This window comes from Bos javanicus, chromosome 10 (genome assembly GCF_032452875.1).
Source record: "Bos javanicus breed banteng chromosome 10, ARS-OSU_banteng_1.0, whole genome shotgun sequence".
In the NCBI taxonomy this organism is placed as follows: Eukaryota; Metazoa; Chordata; class Mammalia; order Artiodactyla; family Bovidae; genus Bos; species Bos javanicus.
Window position 1 is genome coordinate 26,662,396 of NC_083877.1, and position 19,082 is coordinate 26,681,477.

Genomic DNA, 19,082 nt, shown 5'->3' on the forward strand with positions numbered 1-19,082 from the left:
AAAATAGACTTTAAAACAAAGGCTGTGAAAAGAGACAAAGAAGGTCACTACATAATGATCAAAGGATCAATCCAAGAAGAAGATATAACAATTATAAATATATATGCACCCAACACGGGAGCACCACAGTACGTAAGACAAATGCTAACAAGTATGAAAGGAGAAATTAACAATAACACAATAATAGTGGGAGACTTTAATACCCCACTTACACCTATGGATAGATCAACTAAACAGAAAATTAACAAGGAAACACAAACTTTAAACGATACAATAGACCAGTTAGACCTAATTGATATCTATAGGTCATTTCATCCCAAAACAATGAATTTCACCTTTTTCTCAAGCGCACATGGAACCTTCTCCAGGATAGATCACATGCTGGGCCATAAAGCTAGCCTTGGTAAATTCAAAAAAATAGAAATCATTCCAAGCATTTTTTCTGACCACAATGCAGTAAGATTAGATCTCAATTACAGGAGAAAAACTATTAAAAATTCCAACATATGGAGGCTGAACAGCACGCTGCTGAATAACCAACAAATCACAGAAGAAATCAAAAAAGAAATCAAAATTTGCATAGAAACGAATGAAAATGAAAACACAACAACCCAAAACCTGTGGGACACGGTAAAAGCAGTCCTAAGGGGAAAGTTCATAGCAATACAGGCACACCTCAAGAAACAAGAAAAAAGTCAAATAAATAACCTAACTCTACACCTAAAGCAACTAGAAAAGGAAGAAATGAAGAACCCCAGGGTTAGTAGAAGGAAAGAAATCTTAAAAATTAGAGCAGAAATATCAACGGATTAACAGGAAAGCCAGTAATGGTGAAGCTTAAATGGGGAATGGAGTACAAGGGCTACCTGGTATCTGTAGATGGCTATATGAACATGCAGCTTGCAAACACAGAAGAATACATAGATGGAGCATTGTCTGGACATCTGGGTGAAGTTTTAATAAGGTGTAATAATGTCCTTTATATCAGGGGTGTTGAAGAAGAAGAAGAAGATGGGGAAATGAGAGAATAGCATCTTTGGGGGGGAATTTTTTATATATATTTGTATACAATAAAAATCTGTTTGGTTTTCACAAAAAAAAAAAAAAAGAAACTGTCTGCAATGCGGGAGACCTAGGTTTGATCCCTGGGTTGGGAAGATCCCCTGGAGGAGGGCATGGCAATTCACTCCAGTGTTCTTGCCTGGAGAATCCCTAAGGACAGAGGAGCCTGTCAGGCTGCAGTCTATGGGGTTGCAAAGAGTTGGACATAACTGAGCGATTAAGCACAGTGCAGCCTCTAACTCAGTAGTGTAACCTCCATATTTTGCTTTCTTTGTTGTGAATTCATAGCTTCTGATGGAGAGGGCAATGGCACCCTACTCCAGTACTCTTGCCTGGAAAATCCCATGGGCGGAGGAGCCTGGTAGGCTGCAGTCCATGGGGTCGCTAAGAGTCGGACACGACTGAGCGACTTCACTTTCACGCATTGGAGAAGGCAGTGGCGACCGACTCCAGTGTTCTTGCCTGGAGAATCCCAGGGACGGGGGAGCCTGGTGGGATGCCGTCTATGGGGTCTCACAGAGTCGGACACGACTGAAGCGACTTAGCAGCAGCAGCATAGCTTCTGAAAAACCTCTAGGTTCAAACTTTTCTGGCTATTAATCTCATATAAGTGAAAGTGAAAGTTTCTCAGTTGTGTCCGACTGTTTGTAACCCCATGGAATTCTCCAGGCCAGAATATTGGAGTGGATAGCCTAAACCTTCTCCAGAGGATCTTCTTGACTCAGGAATCGAATAGGGGTCTCCTGCATTACAGGCAGATTCTTTACCAACTGAGCTATCATGGAAGTCCATACCCATGTAACATAACAGTAATTCTTAAAGCAAGGTGTATTTTTCACATTGGAATCAACTGGGAATATAAGTTTTTAAAAAATGGAAACATAAATAAATTAGTGTGTTTATTTAGAGGTATGCATTATTATCGTGATCTACCAAGAGTCTATAGTAATGTAGTTAAATAGGGAGGAGAGCTTATGGACCTTGTGATGACGATCAAAATGATGGAGTAGGCCGTGAGATAATTCAAGTCCAGCTTAATGGTGTGACTACATTTCTGAAGCTTATTAGTGCTACTTGAGTTAAACAAAGGTGGCTTGTTAAGGTGTTTAATGATTCCTTTTTATCTCTCTTTTTCTTACAGGCTAAAATTGGAAGAAACTGTTCTAGAAGAACTATTTAAAGTGAAGTAATATTTAAAGTAAATTATCAATGGTGTTATTCTGTCTTATGTCAATGCTATTTTGAGAAAAATTCTTCATATTGACTAAATACTGATATTCCAGTTTATTCTCTACTTATAATGCCACTTACTTCCAATGAGAAATTGAGGCAAGAAAAACTGAATAAAGTAGACTCTTAATATGCACTTCTGATTATGTCTGCGCACATTATAGGTTAGAGGAAAATGCATGTTTTGCATAACAAGAGTGTCACTGCAAACTTTCATGAATTTATCCTGCTGGGTTTCCTGTGTAGCCAAGAAATAGAGATTCTCCTTTTTGTTTTCTTCTCCATCATTTACATCTTGACCTTGTTGGGCAACAGTGCTATTATCTGTGCTGTGTGGTGGGACCAGCAACTCCACACTCCCATGTATATTTTATTGGCCAACTTCTCATTCCTGGAGATCTGCTACATCAATTCCAATGTGCCCAGCATGTTGTTCAACTTCCTATCCAAGACCAAGACGATCTCCTATCATGGCTGTATCCTACAGTTCTACATCTTCCTCTCTCTTTGTGCCACAGAACTCTTCTTCCTGGCCCTCATGGCATTTGACAGATATGTTGCCATCTGCCGCCCATTGCACTACCCAACCATAATGACCAGGAAAGTCTGTGGAACCCTTGTGTCTGCTTCCTGGGTGGGTGGATTCTTATGGTTAGTCACACCTGCTGCCCTTATCTCCCAAGTTCCATTCTGTGGTTCAAATGTCATTGATCACTACCTCTGTGATCTTGGGGCAATGCTGGCCATATCATGTGTCCCTGTCCCCAAGACAGCTCTGACTTGTAGCACGTTCAGTGCTGTGATAACATTCATCACTTTGTTCTACATTCTTGTGTCCTACACTCTGGTACTTCGAGCTGTGATTCAGGTTCCCAAAGGTCCAAGTAGGAGAAAAGCCTTCTCCACATGTACCTCCCACCTGATAGTTGTGTTCCTATTTTACGGCTCAGTCACAGTGATGTATGTAAGCCCAGGGGTAGCCAGTCAGCCTGGGCTGCAGAAGTTCTTGACCAAGTTGTACTCAATTGCAACTCCACTTTTAAATCCTCTGATCTACAGCCTCAGGAATAAGGAGATGAAGGTTGCTCTGAAGAAAATTATGTGTAAACTTTAGAAATAACTCCTGAATGGGAGACACTTTGGTGAGCTAAAGTTCCTTTTGAGGACTGTTGTAAAGAGTCAAGGAAAATTATACTTAAAAGTAATAAATGTTACTAGATCTTAAATAAATATTTCCAGAGGAGAATTTCTTAAAATTCTGTCTTCTCTATTATTTACTGATTGAGTGACTAGTTATTTAAGTTGATATTTATCTGTTTTCCTAATTTTAACTAGAGATGACCAAGTTAAATCCATCATAGAGTGTTTGAGATTGAGTGAGTTAATATATGAAAACATTTGTAACAGTGCCTGGCACTCAATACGTATTTTATTACAATGTTGGTAATATATTATTATCAATAAAAATTGTACCAAAATTTATCATTTCTTATTGTTGCCAAGTACGAATTTCAGCAGTTTCTTTTCTCCCAATCATACTTTATTATCAAAGTATGATTGATATACAGTTTTATATTCATTTTAGCTATATAAAATAGTAATTCAATATTTTTATAGATAATGCTCAATTTACAGTTATTATAAAATAATGACTATAGTCCCCTATGTTGTGCAATGTGTCTTTGTAGCTTATTTATTTAATACATAATAGTTGGTATGTCTTAATCTCCTTTTGTGTCTGTCTCCCCTTCCTTCTCTCTACTGGTAACCACTAGTTTGTTCTCTGTATCTCTGAGTCTGTTTCTGTTTTGTTATATTTATTTGCTTGTTTTGAGATTCCACATACAGGTGATAACATACGGTATTTGTCTCTCTCTGTCTGACTTATTATACTGAGCATAATACCCCTCAGTCCATCCATGTTGTAGCAAATGGCAGGATTTCATTATTTTTTATGGTTGAGTAATATTCCATTAGGGAATCCCAGGTGGCTCAGTGCTAAAGGATCTTCCTGGCAATGCAGGAGATGTAGGAGATGCAGATTGAGTATCTGGGTCAGGATAATCTCCTGGAGGAAGAAATGGCAACCTACTCCAATATTCTTGACTGGAGAATCCTACGGACAGAGGAGCTTGGTGGGCTACAGTCCATAGGGTTGCAAAGAGTCAGACATGATTGACTGAACACGCAGCATGCACACATTTTATGTATATGTATACATAGAATACTCGTCTTCTTTATCCATTCATCTGTTGATAGACACTAAGGTTGCTTCTACATCTTGGCTATTGAAAAAATGCTGCTATGAACATTGGGTTGTGTATATATTTTCTAATTAGCATTTTCTTTTTCATCAAATATATACCAAGGAATGGAATTGCTGGATGATATGGTAGTTCTACTTTTAGTTCAAAGTGTTTTCCAAAGTGGTTGCACCAATTTACATTCCCACCAACAGCGGGCAAAGGTTTTTTTTGTCTATATGTTCACCAACATTTGGTGTTTCTAGACTTAGGTGTGAGATGTCTCATTTTGTTTTTGATTTGCCTTTCTCTGATGATTAGTGGCGTTGAGTTTCTTTTCATCTGCTTGTTGGCCACCTATATATCATCTTGGAAAAACATCTATTCAGGTCTTCTGTCCATTTTTAATCAGGTTGATATATTTTAAGGTTGAGTTGTATGAGCTGTTTATATATTTTGGATTTTAATGGTTTTGTTGGTCGTATCATTTGCAAATATTTTCTCTGGCTCAGTAGGTTGTGTTTATCTTTTGTTGATGGTTTCCTTTGCTATACAAAAGTTTTATGTTTAATTAGGTCCTATTTATTTATTTTTGCTTTTGTTTCCTTTGCTGTAAGTTACAGATCCCCAAAAGATGCTTCTATGATTTGTGATAAGAGTGTTCTTCCTGTGTTTTCTTCTATGAATTTTATGGTTCTTATCTTTTAAATTATAATTCTCTTATTTTATATAAAGAAAAATGCCTATTTAAACCAGGTTTTGGACTTCAAAAGAGGTCTGCATAAGTACAAATCAAGAGGAGAATTTTTTGGCTATACTCCCCTACATTTCCTTGTCTTATGAAAATCATAATAATTATCTGTTGGACAAAATTGAGGAGGACTGTCTTCTGGTTCTGCCTCAGCAAGAAACTTTCACTCCAAATTTTTAAAAGAATAATTTTTGGGGGTTTTATGTGGATCAGTGGCTACCCAGGTGGCACTAGTGGTAAAGAACCTGCCTGCCAACGCAGGATATGTAAGAGACAAAGGTTCAGTCTCTGGGTTGGGAAGATACCTTAGAGAAGGAAATGGCAACTCACTACCATATACTTGCTAGAGAATCCCATGGAGAGAGGAGCCTAGCATGCTACAGTCCATAGACTTGCACAGTATTGGACATGACTGAAGTGATTAAGAGCCCATATGGACCAAACGAGAGATCATTTAAAAATATTTGTAAAGTGTTTGATCATACCAAAGTATGATCAAAAGATGAAAGCAGTGCTCATCAATGGATGAATGAATGAAAAAAATGTGATATACATACAGTGTGATATTTATTCAACCTAATAAAGAGTGGAAATTCTGAAACATGCTGAAACATGGATGGACCAGTCACAAAATGACAAATACTGTATGATTCCATTTATATAAGTTTCCTGGAGTAGTCAAATTGATAGAGACAGAAAGTAGAATGGTGGTCACCACTAGCTTGGGGTAGGGAAATGGGGAATTATTGTGTAATGAATATAGGGTTTCAGTTTTGGAAGAAAAAATTATAGATTGAATGGTGGTAGTGGTTGCTCAACAATGTGAATGTATTTAATGCCACAGAACTGTACACTTAAAAAATTCATTGTAATGTCACATTATGTGTATCTTACCATAGTTAAAAATAACTTAAAAATGCAAGGCATACTACCAGTGTCAATTTTTCTGTATTTTATTATTATTGTTTCACATTTCCATGTACACTTTTTCTGGCAGTCTCTGCAGCTGTAACCTTGTCTGGGTGTGCATTTTATTTTCATCCATGATGTTGCTGTTACAACTTTTTCTCAGTAGTAAAAGCTACAAAGGGTAGGATGCATGCCTGCATGCTAAGTTGCCTCAGTCATGTCCACCAGGCTCCTCTGTCCATGGGATTCTCCAGGCAAGAATGCTAGAGTGGGTTACCATGCCCTCCTCCACAGGATCTTCCTGATCCAGGGACTGAACCCATTTTTTGATGTCTCCTGCATTGGCAGGAGGGTTCTTTACCACTAGTTCCACCTGGGAAGCCCGAAGGGTAGGCTATTCCCCTTGAAATCATGACTACTTCTCCACTCCCCAACTCCAACTGTGCTCTGTCCTCCAAGGTGCCCTTTTGTCATCAAAGAGCAAAACAAAAGGGCACCTTGGAGGACAGAGCAAGGAAGTCTCTCCTCTTCTTCCAAATGTAGATTTCCACCTCAGGAATTTCTTTCACCCTTTGTGCCCATAATTGTTAGAAACTGCACTATCTGACCAGGAATAACTTTAAAGAAAGGAATAATTTTGGATATGAGGTAGATGTGTAAGGTCAAGTCCACTTGAGATGTGCAAACCCTTGACACCTGAAGGAATTTTCTCTGAGGCTGCCCAGTGTTACCCACTCTTCAGGTATACCAGGCAGAGCCTGTGCTGAATCTCAGAAATACTTCCTACCTGAGCCAACTGGATTCAGCCTCCTCCACTGTTAGCCACAGTTCTGATGTGTATGAGTTCAAGGAGGAAGAGAGCACCTCCTCTGTTTCTATTCTCAGGACATATAAGGCTAAAGCACAGCTGTCCAATAGAAATAGGTGGGCCACACATGCAAGTGACATGTATAGGGTACATTTTTCTAGTTACCACATTAAAAAGAAATAGTAAATTTACTTTTAATAATCTATTAGCCTAAAACATCATTTCAACATGTAGTCAATATAAAATTATTAGCCAGATAGCTTGCATTCATTTTTTTCATCCTGCAAACTGGGGTGAATTTTATATATATTAACAGCATATTTCAGCTTGGATTCACATTTTGGGTGCTCAGTAGCCACATGTAGCTATATGTAGCTAGTGATTACCATATTAGACAGTGTAGCTCTTGGCTTCCTGTGTCCTCCTTTGTAATGAGAGTGAGTGAAGTGTAGTAAATTAAGATTAGGAGATTAGGAGCTTTCATAAGTAACTTTAGATAAATGACTTACTGTGTTTTCTTTACTCTCCCTTCCTCTTCCTCTGAAGGGAGGCTGAAATTCAAAGCATAGCTTTTAGAGAAGAGAGAGGGATAAAAACCTTGAAGTGGCAAAAGAGACAAGCAGGGCTGCCAGTGAAGTCAGGTCAGGGCCACTTTGAGAAAAATAGCACAGTGGAATTGTATTGATGTTTCCCACACTGATGGTTGTAGAAAGGGGTTGGTAGGGAGGGGGAAGAGGGTAACTTATTAGGAGATGACAGAGTTTGCAGCCCCCTCTTTAGTGTTGCTGATGGTGGTATATAGACCAGAGGATATGCCTTTTTATACAAAGAACTACGAGGCCTGAAAGGGCTTCTTAAACTTTTAATTGTGTTCTAAGTAGTACATTTGACATTGATGATGCATAGGTGAATATGATAGAATCCTTGTTCTGGAGGAACTCTTGACTTATGGGGCCACAGATGTGTTAACAATTCCAAAAAAAAAAACCAAAAAAACCAATTGCTGAGAGAGAGGAATGCATAAGGCGCCAGAGCACAGAGCAGTGTTGGACTAAGAGTACAGGTTTGGGGTGTGTAGGTGGGAAGTGCCAGAGAAGTGTTCTCAGAGAAGCTGATATTTCAGGTGAGTGTTGAATGACAGGTTGGAAGTTTTCTAGATAGAAGTGAGGGAATGATGGTGGTTGGTGATGTTACAAACAGTAAAAGGAGCATGTAGAACATTCCTAATATATGACTGAATGCACAGTGAGTGTGGAGCTCCTCAAAGGAGATGAACTTAAACATGCAGGAACTTAGATATGCTAAAGATGTTGATCCCATAGGTGGGAAGGAAATATATAGGGATGGAAAGCAAGGAAGAGATGACAAGATTTTCATTTTAGAAAATCTGGCATCTTTAAATTTAGGTGTTGTTCTGTTTAATGCCATAATACAGCTCCTTCTCTCACCAAGTATGTCGTAAGCTATCAGATTAGCTTTAAGGAGAAGATGAATTCAAATTAATTTCATTATCCCAATCGCTTGAGAATTTCACAATTACCCTTAAAAATACTGCTGATGTCTCAGAGTGTTACAGAGTCAAGTTAGTAACAGATCCAGTGAGTTCTGAAGGATCATATATCTCTCATGTGTGCACATTGAAATAGCATGAGAACTGCCTTGGTTCTATAATGGCTTGTGAATAGTTAATACAGTTCCCCAGGTCTTTATTTGGTGGGATCACTAGCTCTGTGTTCTTGAGGATCTAGAATGTTTGAAAGGTAGCCATTGGGTCACCTTGGATGAAAAGATAGACAAGGGCATGTTCCTGTTCTCTCAGTTGACGCTGACATATATCATCACACTGGAGGCACGAAATAGTGTTGCTGCTGCTGCTGCTGCTGCTAAGTCGCTTCAGTCGTGTCCGACTCTGTGCGACCCCATAGACGGCAGCCCACCAGGCTTCCCTGTCCCTGGGATTCTCCAAGGAAGAACACTGAAGTGGGTTGCCACTCTACACTTTATATTTATAAAGTCTGGCTTGAAGAACTAGGTTAGCAGCACAGTACACAGCTTTGGTGCTAAGAACAGAGGGAAAGGTAACATTAATGAAGAAAGTTGTGGAACTTTTTGGAGGGAAATGTGACCAAAATTTAAAATATATTCACTGTATGACTCAAAATTTTTGTTTTTCAGGATTTGTCCTTCATATACAGTTTCCTTAATTTCTCCCTGTTATTTTAAATTAGAAAGTTGAATGGAATTATTCTGTACATATATACACTATGATATAGTTGTTGACTTAAAAAATATAGCCAAAACCTGAAAGTAGAGAGTTATTTTATTTGGTGGGAACATTTAGGACTCAGGCTCAGGAGACAGGCAGGAGGGGAACAAAGGGAGCAGGCAGTTTGAAAGCATTCTATGTATGGGAAGATGCAAGCCCCTGGGCTCACTGAATTCATTCCTTTCACAGGCACCTCACCTACGCCTTCCTTGTTCACCTTGCTTCTTGCATTTCCCCTGCCCCCCAACCCCCCTACCCCCACCTCAGCAATCATTGTAAGGGTGGCAGCATTTGCTGGATTACAGTTTTGGGAGCCCTTATTCACAGGGAGGCCTGGCGTGCTGCAGTCCATGGAGTCACAGAGTCAGACACGACTGAGTGACTAAACTGAACTGATTCACATTTTGAGGCCAGAAATTGCTGATGCATGTGACATTTCTTGTTTATTAACAGGGAAGGAGATATTTTCATTTCACATAGTCAGCCATGGATTGTTTTCTTTATATATTTATCAAAATATTTGATATAGTCAGTCACCTTTTTGTTCTCCAAACAAAGTTCTTTTCTAGTGGGTCACTTGAAAGGTGATCATTTACTACTCATTTAAATCCCAAATGGATATTCCTACTCCACAGGAGATTGTTCTTCATGTGATGATTCTGGAACTTAGGTTTTTCCATCTTGGGCTCTGTCATCTTCAAAACTCAGCTTCTTGGGTCAACATGCTCAATTACATCAGAGATCATCAAGGACTGTGCATGGGTAAGGCCTGAAGTATTGCACATCAGCTTTAAATACATCACAACAAGTAGAACTCAGTCATATGAGCACACCTAGGCTGCAAGGAAGGCTTAGGAAAAAAACCTGAGTTGAAGAAGAGGAAATGGATTTGTTGCAGTCATACAATTAATGTCTCACATTCTTGGTTGACCAATACCTATCTTGTTTGATCTATATGTGGAAATAAGGAGTTTTGTAAGGAATAGAGACAGCTCTGTGGAATAGGCTTGTGTGTGTGTGTGTGTGTGTGTGTGTGTGTGTGTGTATGTGTGTAATTTCCTCACTTCTGTCTCATCACAACAAAAATTTGAAACGATGGACCAGCATTACAGCCCTCAGATAGACCAGCATTACAGCCCTCAGATAGACCGTGTCACAGCTCTTGGACAGATCAGTGTTACAGCTCAGTTTTATTTAGAAAATAAAGGAAAATACATCCTCGAGGCGTAAGCGTATGCCTACCCAAAAGACATGAAGAGAAGAGAGAGAGACCCCCAGTCCTTTGGCTCCTCTTTTTATATGATTTTCTCCTCCCCCTGGGCCTGCCCTATGTAAATTGAGCTAGCCAGGAGTGCTGTTTTTTTACCTGAGGTCCTCACTCTGGTCCTTGGACCTTCCTTTGTTTGGGGGCCTTTCCCTTCTTTGTCTTTTAACCACCACCCTTCTGGACTCCTTTTTCCTATTTTAACTACCTAACAGGCTCATTTTGGATTTAATGGATGAGATCTTTAAATTGCATTTGGACCACAGGAATGGGAAACTCTAGGTCTCACAAAGCTTGAAGGTAATGGTACATATCATGTCAAACAAACTTTGTTAGCTAAGAAGTAATTTATAAAGTTAGGAGACACAACTCTTGAGGGAGCAATAATGTGCGAGCCTAGAATATTTGTGTGTATGTGTTTGCATGTGAGTCTATATATAAGTGTGTGCACATGCATGTGGTTTTTGTCTCCAATCTGATCATCACTGAAGATGAAACATCCTTGAGTCTGTATGATGCATATTAATTGCTTCCATTGCTCCTGGGGTTGAGATCTCCAGAGACAGGTTTCAGAGTCTGGAAGGAATAAATAATGAGAAATGGAGAGATTTGTGGCATATTCTATTCCCTGAATAAAACCTGAAAGGAATCTTTGTGAAGAAAGGTACCTAAAGGTGTTTTACAAAGGAGTTGACACCTTAGACTCCTGGGAAGCATTAGGATAAATGTATATGGGCATATGGAACAGTCACTTATTTCCTATGTCTTGATGTCCATTTCATTTTATATGTTATTATGAAAAAGGAGCATAAATTTTCATGATTGCTTTCATTTACAAATACTGTTCCTATTACAAAAATCTTAATAGACACGGAATTAGCAACATTTTTTTTTGTCAAGTTGTCATTTTGTTTTTTACAAGTTGTCTTCAAAAGAACTGTATTTTTAGCAGACAGGAAAATGGAAACTTTTTTCTTGATGACTTGGGCAATAATTTAGATGAGTCTCTTGTTTTCTGTTCTCTTTCACACAGATGACAACATAGCAAATCAACACCCAGTTTGTGTGGCTGGTGAGAGAAGAAAACTTTGTAAGTAGAAGCTAATTTATTTACTGAAATATGCAGATTCAAAAGAGTCAAAAGAAAATGGGACAGGGGAATCAAGTAGGATTCTTTACAGTCTGAGCCACCAGGGAAGCCCTCTGAGACATACCCAAAGGGAAAAACAGGAGTGACTGTTCAGTGTGTTGATCTATGGGAACTGAAGGGCCTTTGCTGCTGCTGCTGCTGCTACTAAGTCGCTTCAGTCGTGTCTGATTCTGTGCGACCCCATAGATGGCAGCCCCCCAGGCTTCTCCGTCCCTGGGATTCTCCAGGCAAGAACACTGGAGTGGGTTGCCATTTCCTTCTCCAATGCATGAAAGTGGAAAGTGAAAGTGAAGTGGCTCAGTTGTGTCTGACTCTTAGCGACCCCATGGACTGCAGCCCACCAGGCTCCTCCATCCATGGGATTTTCCGGGCAACAGTACTGGAGTGGGGTGCCAGAAGGGCCCTTAAAATGTGTCTATTGTGAGGGTGGCTGTTTGCTCTGAGGCATCCCAGGTGAGAGGACAATTGGAAGACAGCTAAAGAATATTACTGTGGAAAGTGAAAAGTAAGATATCTCTTTTCTGTCTTCTTCCTGTGCTCCTTGAGCAGTATTTAATTATCTCTGCTTATTTTAAAGACCAGGAGATTAGGTTTCTACCACTGCCCATCTCTTGAAACCAACCCTGGTATCTTTTTGCACATTTATTACCCAAGGTCAGGTTCTTCACGCTTTCTCCTTGGATTATCAAAACAGCTTTCTAATAATTTCTTGTTAATTTCATCAGCCTATAATTGTCTGGTGAATTGTCTTGCAAATGCAGCTTCCATAAACTTCTACTAGCCCAGCTCCAGATTTCCACTGACTAGCAAATTAAGCCTGAACAAGTCAGATTGGCAGTGAGTCCTCTGCTATGAGGCCCTATCTTTGTACCTAATATCTGTCTATACCTTTACAGATATTCTAACTTCCACTCTCTTGGATTGTTCTGTAAACATAATTTCTTGTATTCAAATCTTTTCATATTATATGCTATTGATATTCTGCCTCCATCATTGCTCTTGGAAATGTGTGTTTTGCCAAGGTCCATCACCCTCTCAAAAGCCTTTCCTTATGTTTTTTTTTTTTTTCAACTGAGTATAATTGTCATGTCTCACATGATGCAGAAACCAGTACTTGAGAAACTGAACGCCACACTTGGAGAGTTGGAGAACTCATGTTTATTATGCTGGTGGGCCCAGAGGAGTTAACACTCCAGGCTCTGAGCCCCAAACAAAGGGGTTACAGAATTTTTGTATACTGACAGGCCTGATTATGTTGATTTACAGGCTTGCAGGGGCTCGATGATTGCAAAGAACAGGACAAGGGTGAGTGAGATAAGCTCCAGTTCCTAGTATTGTGAGTCCCCACTTTCTGAGATTGAAGTGATCTAGACTTTGCAAGGAGCAAGCTGAGTTACAGAGGCAGAAGAAGCAGGAAGTCATATAAAATTTTAACTTTTCCCTTCTTTCCCCGCTCTTGATGCTTCTATCACTCATTGAAGAAATCATCATCTCATGTTTTGTAGGACATTCAGAGCTCCCCGTCATTTAGGGGTCTATATTGAGCTATTACCATTTGTAACTTTATGGATTCAATTTGAGAGGTTATGAACTAGGTAATAGCATTGAGAATACAAGGGCCAAACAAGAGCACCACAAACAGTATGAAGAGAGGACCTGTTAAAGCAAGAAGCCATGATGCCCAGCTCCAGATCTTATTCCAATTACTCCAGGAATTAGTTAGTTTCTCTCTCCTCTTTATGATTTGTTCCCTTAGCTGTTGGGCCATGTCCCTGACTATTTCTGATTGGTTTACATAAAAGCAGCATTCTTCATTCAAAAAGAGGAAGAGTCCTTCCTTTTCAACTGTCAGTAGGTCTCAGTTTAGTTCAGTTCAGTTCAGTTGCTCAGTCGTGTCCGACTCTCTGCAACCCCATGAATCGCAGCACGCCAGGCCTCCCTGTCCATCACCATCGCCCAGAGTTCACTCAAACTCAAGTCCATAGAGTTGGTGATGCCATCAAGCCATCTCATCCTCTGTCACCCCCTTCTCCTCCTGCTCCCAATCCCTCCAAGCATCAGAGTCTTTTCCAATAAGTCAACTCTTCACATGAGGTGGCCAAAGTATTGGAGTTTCAGCTTTAGCATCATTCCTTCCAAAGAACACCCAGGGCTGATCTCCTTTAGAATGGACTGGTTGGATCTCCTTGCAGTCCAAGGGACTCTCAAGAGTCTTCTCCAACACTACAGTTCAAAAGCATCAGTTCTTCGGTGTTCAGCTTTCTTCACAGTCCAACTCTCACATCCATACATGACCACTGGAAAAATGCTAGCCTTGACTAGATGGACCTTTGTTGGCAAAGTAATGTCTCTGCTTTTCAATATGCTATCTAGATTGGTTATAACTTTTCTTCCAAGGACTATCCCTCTCGTATTCTGTAAAACCACCTCAGCCAGGGAATCTAGTTGGTCCTGTCATGAAGAGTACAGCAATAATACCAATTAGGGATAGAGGCTAGGGTTTACAATGAAAATCTATTGATATTTTGATAGCTGGATCCTCAAGCTTCTTCCGTGTGTTGACTGGCCAGCTGCTGGAGTGTGGCTGGAGTAAGGCTGAAGAATCCTCAAGCTTCTACTGTGCATTGAGTCGTCAGCTTCCCGAGTCATCAGAGAAGGGCTCAGCGTCCTTCGTGGGTGAGGGCCGTTGTCTTTGGAACCAGACCTTTAGAAGGTTTTTGGGGTGCTGAACTGCTTTCCAGGTGTCCTCATCACAGGAAGTAGCTGTCTTCTTAACTCTGGTGTGGTGGATCCAAGGGATGACACCTATAACTTTAACAGCAGTAGGGGTTACCAGGATGACCGTGTAAGGGCCTGTCCAAACTGGCTGAAGTGTTTTTTTTTTCCTAATCTTTCTCATACCTCATCTCCTGGCTGATAGGATGAACCCAACTGTGCAAAGGAATGCATGTCCTTTCTATGGTTTCTCGGGCGATATGGCAGAAGACTTTTCCAGGGCCTGGAGGTGTCAGGACACCTCGGTTCAGCTAGTTGCTGGTGGTCTCCCTTGAGCTTTTTATCACTGGAGGTGGTCTCCCATATAAGATCTCAAAGTGAGAATAGCATGAGGACCTTGAGGTACATTTACAGAGGGAGATGAGAGTTCACAGGATGATAAGGCAGCTTGTTCTAGCATTGTCGGATGGCTTAAAGCTCAACACTCAGAAAACGAAGATCATGGCATCTGGTCCCACCACTTCATGGGAAATAGATGGGGAAACAGTGGAAACAGTATCAGACTTTATTTTTTTGGGCTCCAAAATCACTGCAGATGGTGACTGCAGCCATGAAATTAAAAGATGCTTACTCCTTGGAAGGAAAGTTATGACCAATCTAGATAGCATGTTCAAAAGCAGAGACATTACTTTGCCAACAAAGGTTCGTCTAGTCAAGGCTATGGTTTTTCCTGTGGTCATGTATGGATCTGAGAGTTGGACTGTGAAGAAGGCTGAGCACCAAAGAATTGATGCTTTTGAACTGTGGTGTTGGAGAAGACTCCTGAGAGTCCCTTGGACTGCAAGGAGATCCAACCAGTCCATTCTGAAGGAGATCAGCCCTGATTTCTTTGGAAGGAATGATGCTAAAGCTGAAACTCCAGTACTCTGGCCACCTGATGTGAAGAGTTGACTCATTGGAAAAGACTCTGATGCTGGGAGGGATTGGGGGCAGGAGGAGAAGGGGACAACAGAGGATGAGATGGCTGGACGGCATCACTGACCTGATGGACGTGAGTCTGAGTGAACTCCGGGAGTTGGTGATGGACTGGGAGGCCTGGCCTGCTGCGATTCATGGGGTCGCAAAGAGTCAGACACAACTGAGCGACTGATCTGATCTGATCTGATCCATTTTTAGTTTCCTGATTTAGGAGCAGACTATTGCCATGTTTTAAGGACATCAAGATAGCAAAATCTAATTGTGATGGGTTTTTTTTTTTTTTTTGTAGAAGCAGAATGATCTTTGTCTACATGTACCATAATCTTAAATATGTTTATTTACTTTACCAAAGTAACAAAAAGATTTTGAAAACAAATATAAATCACTTAAAGGCAAAGAAATTCATAATCTGTTATCAAAAGCTGCATTCTAAGAAAATTTTGTTCTCTAAACAGAGAGAAGACCAAATTCCAGTCTGGTACCAGCTTACTGTTAATAACAAAATTTGTTTATCTGCTTAATCTTAGAAAGTCTTTTCCATAAATTTTGAAGAACTAGCAGTATTCTTCTAAAAGCATGAGAGTAAAACCATAGAAGGCATGTTTAAAATCTGATTCTGTTGCAATTGACAAAGAAACCTGGTCATAACACTTTCATACGATAACTAGAATTATAATTGACTATATTTTAGCAAGGCATATCATATCTATATGAATTTCACATAATTTTAGGATATCTATATTAGTAACGTCAACCATACAGTATAACCTGAAAAGATTTATCACCTCTTCAACAGTATTTCTCATGTAATTTAACATGTTCAGTGAACCCAGGTAGCTTAATAGCTCTTTGGGATGTCTCAGGGGCCCTCTGAAGTATCCCAAAGTTAGCTAGAAGTCAAGTTATTTAGGAAGTTTTGTTGATAAATATCAAGAGGATTTATAACACTCAGTCAGGTAGGATCCTATAAGTCACTGTGAAGTAATATTTACTTAGCCAAAGGTAACAAAAGATTTCAAAGGTAAATATAGAACAGATCAATTAAGAGGTAAAGAAACTTAAATCTAGTATTAAAAGCAGTTCAACATCTGAAGAAAGTATGTCCTCTTAACAGAGAGAAAGGCTGAATTCAAGTTTTGCACCACCTTAAACTCATTTAGGTAAACTTAATTAAATTTATTTTAAACTTAGTCCTAACCATGCACAAAACTTTTTTTCAGGGTCCACTTTCTACCACCTTTTTTATCACTTTCTGTAACAGCCACCTGTTAAGTCAGACATACTTTCTCTTCCCTTTACAAAATATAATTTTATTTTTATACCTTCTTTATTAAAAACATATATCCTACTTTCCTTATTATATTAGCAAACAGCCATTAATACTAGATATTTAATACTGAATATTTCCCAGTTCACATGAATCTGAAATTTATTTAGATTAATTTTTCTTGTATTTAGAATTGCTTGATTTGTAAGTGCTTACTTTTCTTTAGGCCAATTAAATTAGAACTCATTTACAACTTCAACAATACTATCAGAAAAAAATACACTGAAATAAACATAAATTCAGACAGACAGAGATTTTATAGTTTTCTGTTTGAGATAGAACTATCTCTTTGACCCCCTTTTTTTTTTTTTTCTTTGTTTGAAGTTCTAATTTGCTCAAGGCTGAGGTCTCAGGCAAAGTTGGCTGTATATTTCAAGGACATGGAAAGTGTTAACTTCAAGCTTTTTCCTAGGCAGGCCTTTTAACAAGCTAGTTGTTTTTAATTGCATATGCAAAAAGAATTGGTTTTGCAGTTTCCAAAAAGAAAAATTTCTCTCACTCTGTTCAATCAGCAATCACGCACTCATAATCATTCAGAGGTTATCACAGTGCCTTCCTTCTCCTGCTGCTGCTGCTGCTGCTAAGTTGCTTCAGTCGTGTCTGACTCTGTGCGACCCCATAGACGGCAGCCCACCAGGCTCCCCGTCCCTGGGATTCTCCAGGCAAGAGCACTGGAGTAGGTTGCCATTTCCTTCTCCAATGCATGAAAGTGAAAGGTGAAAGTGAAGTCCCTCAGTCGTGTCCGACTCCTAGTGACCCAATGGACTGCAGCCTACCAGGCCCCTCCATGGGATTTTCCAGGCAAGAGTACTGGAGTGGGTTGCCATTGCCTTCTCCTCCTTCTCCTGAATCCCCAGGTTTCCTTAACTGTTGCTCCCTTCCTGGGAGCTCCAAGGAGGTTATGCCACAATGCATCCCTTCTCCAGAGTCCCCAGTTCTCCCTATCTGATACTCCCTTCCTGGGAGCTCCAAGGATTTGATCAGTCTCCTCTTTTACCAGTTGAGGTAGGACCTGACTGGGGACTGGCCCCGGCGCCTTACCTAATCCTGTGGCCATTCCTGGTGAGTTGGTCCGTACCTCCAATGAGTCCAGTCAGGGCTTGGCCATCCAGAGAGTCGGAACATCGGTCCGAAAGAGAACCTGGAATACTGTCAGGTGGCACATCTCCTCGTTCGTCTTGGGGTTCCTTTGCTCCAGCCTGGCCAAACCACCAGTCCTGTGGCTCAAGGGGCCGTTGTGGTTGGAATCTTGCTGAGGTCTCCAGAAATGATGCAGAAACCCAGTGCTCAAGAAACCAAGCACCACACTTGGAGAGTTGGAGAACTCAGGTTTATTATGCCGGTGGGCCCAGAGGAGTTAACACTCCAAGCTCTGAGCCTTAAGCAAAAGGGTTATAGAGCTTTTACACATGGACAGACATGATTAAGCGGGTTTGTGGGTTTGTGGGGGCTGGATGATTGCAAATAGCAGGACAAGGGTGAGTGAGGTAACCTCCAGTTCCTAGTATTGTGAGTCTCCACTTTCTGAGACCTATGTGATCCAGATTTTTCAAGGAGCAAGCTGAGTTACAGAGGCAGAAGGAGCAGGAGAGTATGTAAAATTTTAACTTTTCCTCTTCAACATGACAACAAAAACTTTCTTATGTCACATCACACTGTTAACTGTGTCAGTGGCAGCACTACAACATAGGTGGAGGGCTGCTAACATCTAGTCCGTATTCCATATTAGCTCCCCATGAAACTACCATAAATAAACACACAATCTAAGCAAAAACAGTTTCCTTGCTGTGCAGATGAGGTTCCAAGGTAAATTCCCTTGCTGTTGTAGTGCGTGCATGCCCAGTTGTGTGAGACTCTGTGACCTCATGGACTGTAGCCTGCCAGGCTCCTCTGACCATAGGATTTTTCAGGCAAGAATACTGGAATAGGTTGCCATTTCCTCCTGCAGGGGATCTTCCCCACCCAGGGATTGAACGTGCATCTCCTGTGTCTTCTGCATTGGCAGGAGGATTCTTTACCCACTAAGCCACCTGGAAATTCCCTTAGACCTCTTCTACTCAGATTCAAACTCCCTCTATATAGAAATTCTCCCTAATGTATTGTTTGAAGTTGTTTTGAGCATAAGATGTTTGACATAATCCGAAGACCAGGGACTCTGCTTTTTTGTTCATTGTCTTTACCTACCTCCTAGAACAGTGCCTGGCAATAGTATGTGTAAAATAAAAGCTTATTAAATAAACAAGGAGGAAAAGGAGAAAAAGAGGAAAGAAAAATTCACTTTCCAGAGGGAAGACAGAAATTTAAAAAACCCAAATTATGGAAAAAAAAATCTCTTCATCAGGAATTGGAAAAAATATAGATATTTCTGTGTTTCTCATT

At 40.2% G+C, this 19,082-nt stretch overlaps 1 protein-coding gene across 2 annotated transcripts; it reads left to right on the plus strand.

Moving 5' to 3' along the window:
* Nucleotides 1-2,386: 2,386 nt before the first annotated feature.
* Nucleotides 2,387-8,144, plus strand: LOC133255979 (olfactory receptor 11G2-like). 2 transcript variants are annotated; one of them, XM_061430635.1, is made up of 2 exons: nucleotides 2,387-3,393; nucleotides 8,048-8,144. In XM_061430635.1, the coding sequence occupies exons 1-2, from the start codon at nucleotides 2,468-2,470 to the stop codon at nucleotides 8,079-8,081; spliced, it is 960 nt and encodes a 319-aa protein (XP_061286619.1). In that variant the 5' UTR covers nucleotides 2,387-2,467; the 3' UTR covers nucleotides 8,082-8,144. The 2 variants fall into 2 exon arrangements, with proteins under 2 accessions (XP_061286619.1, XP_061286620.1); XM_061430636.1 differs by lacking the exon at nucleotides 8,048-8,144 and having other exon boundaries at nucleotides 2,387-3,406.
* The last annotated feature ends 10,938 nt before the right edge of the window (nucleotides 8,145-19,082 follow it).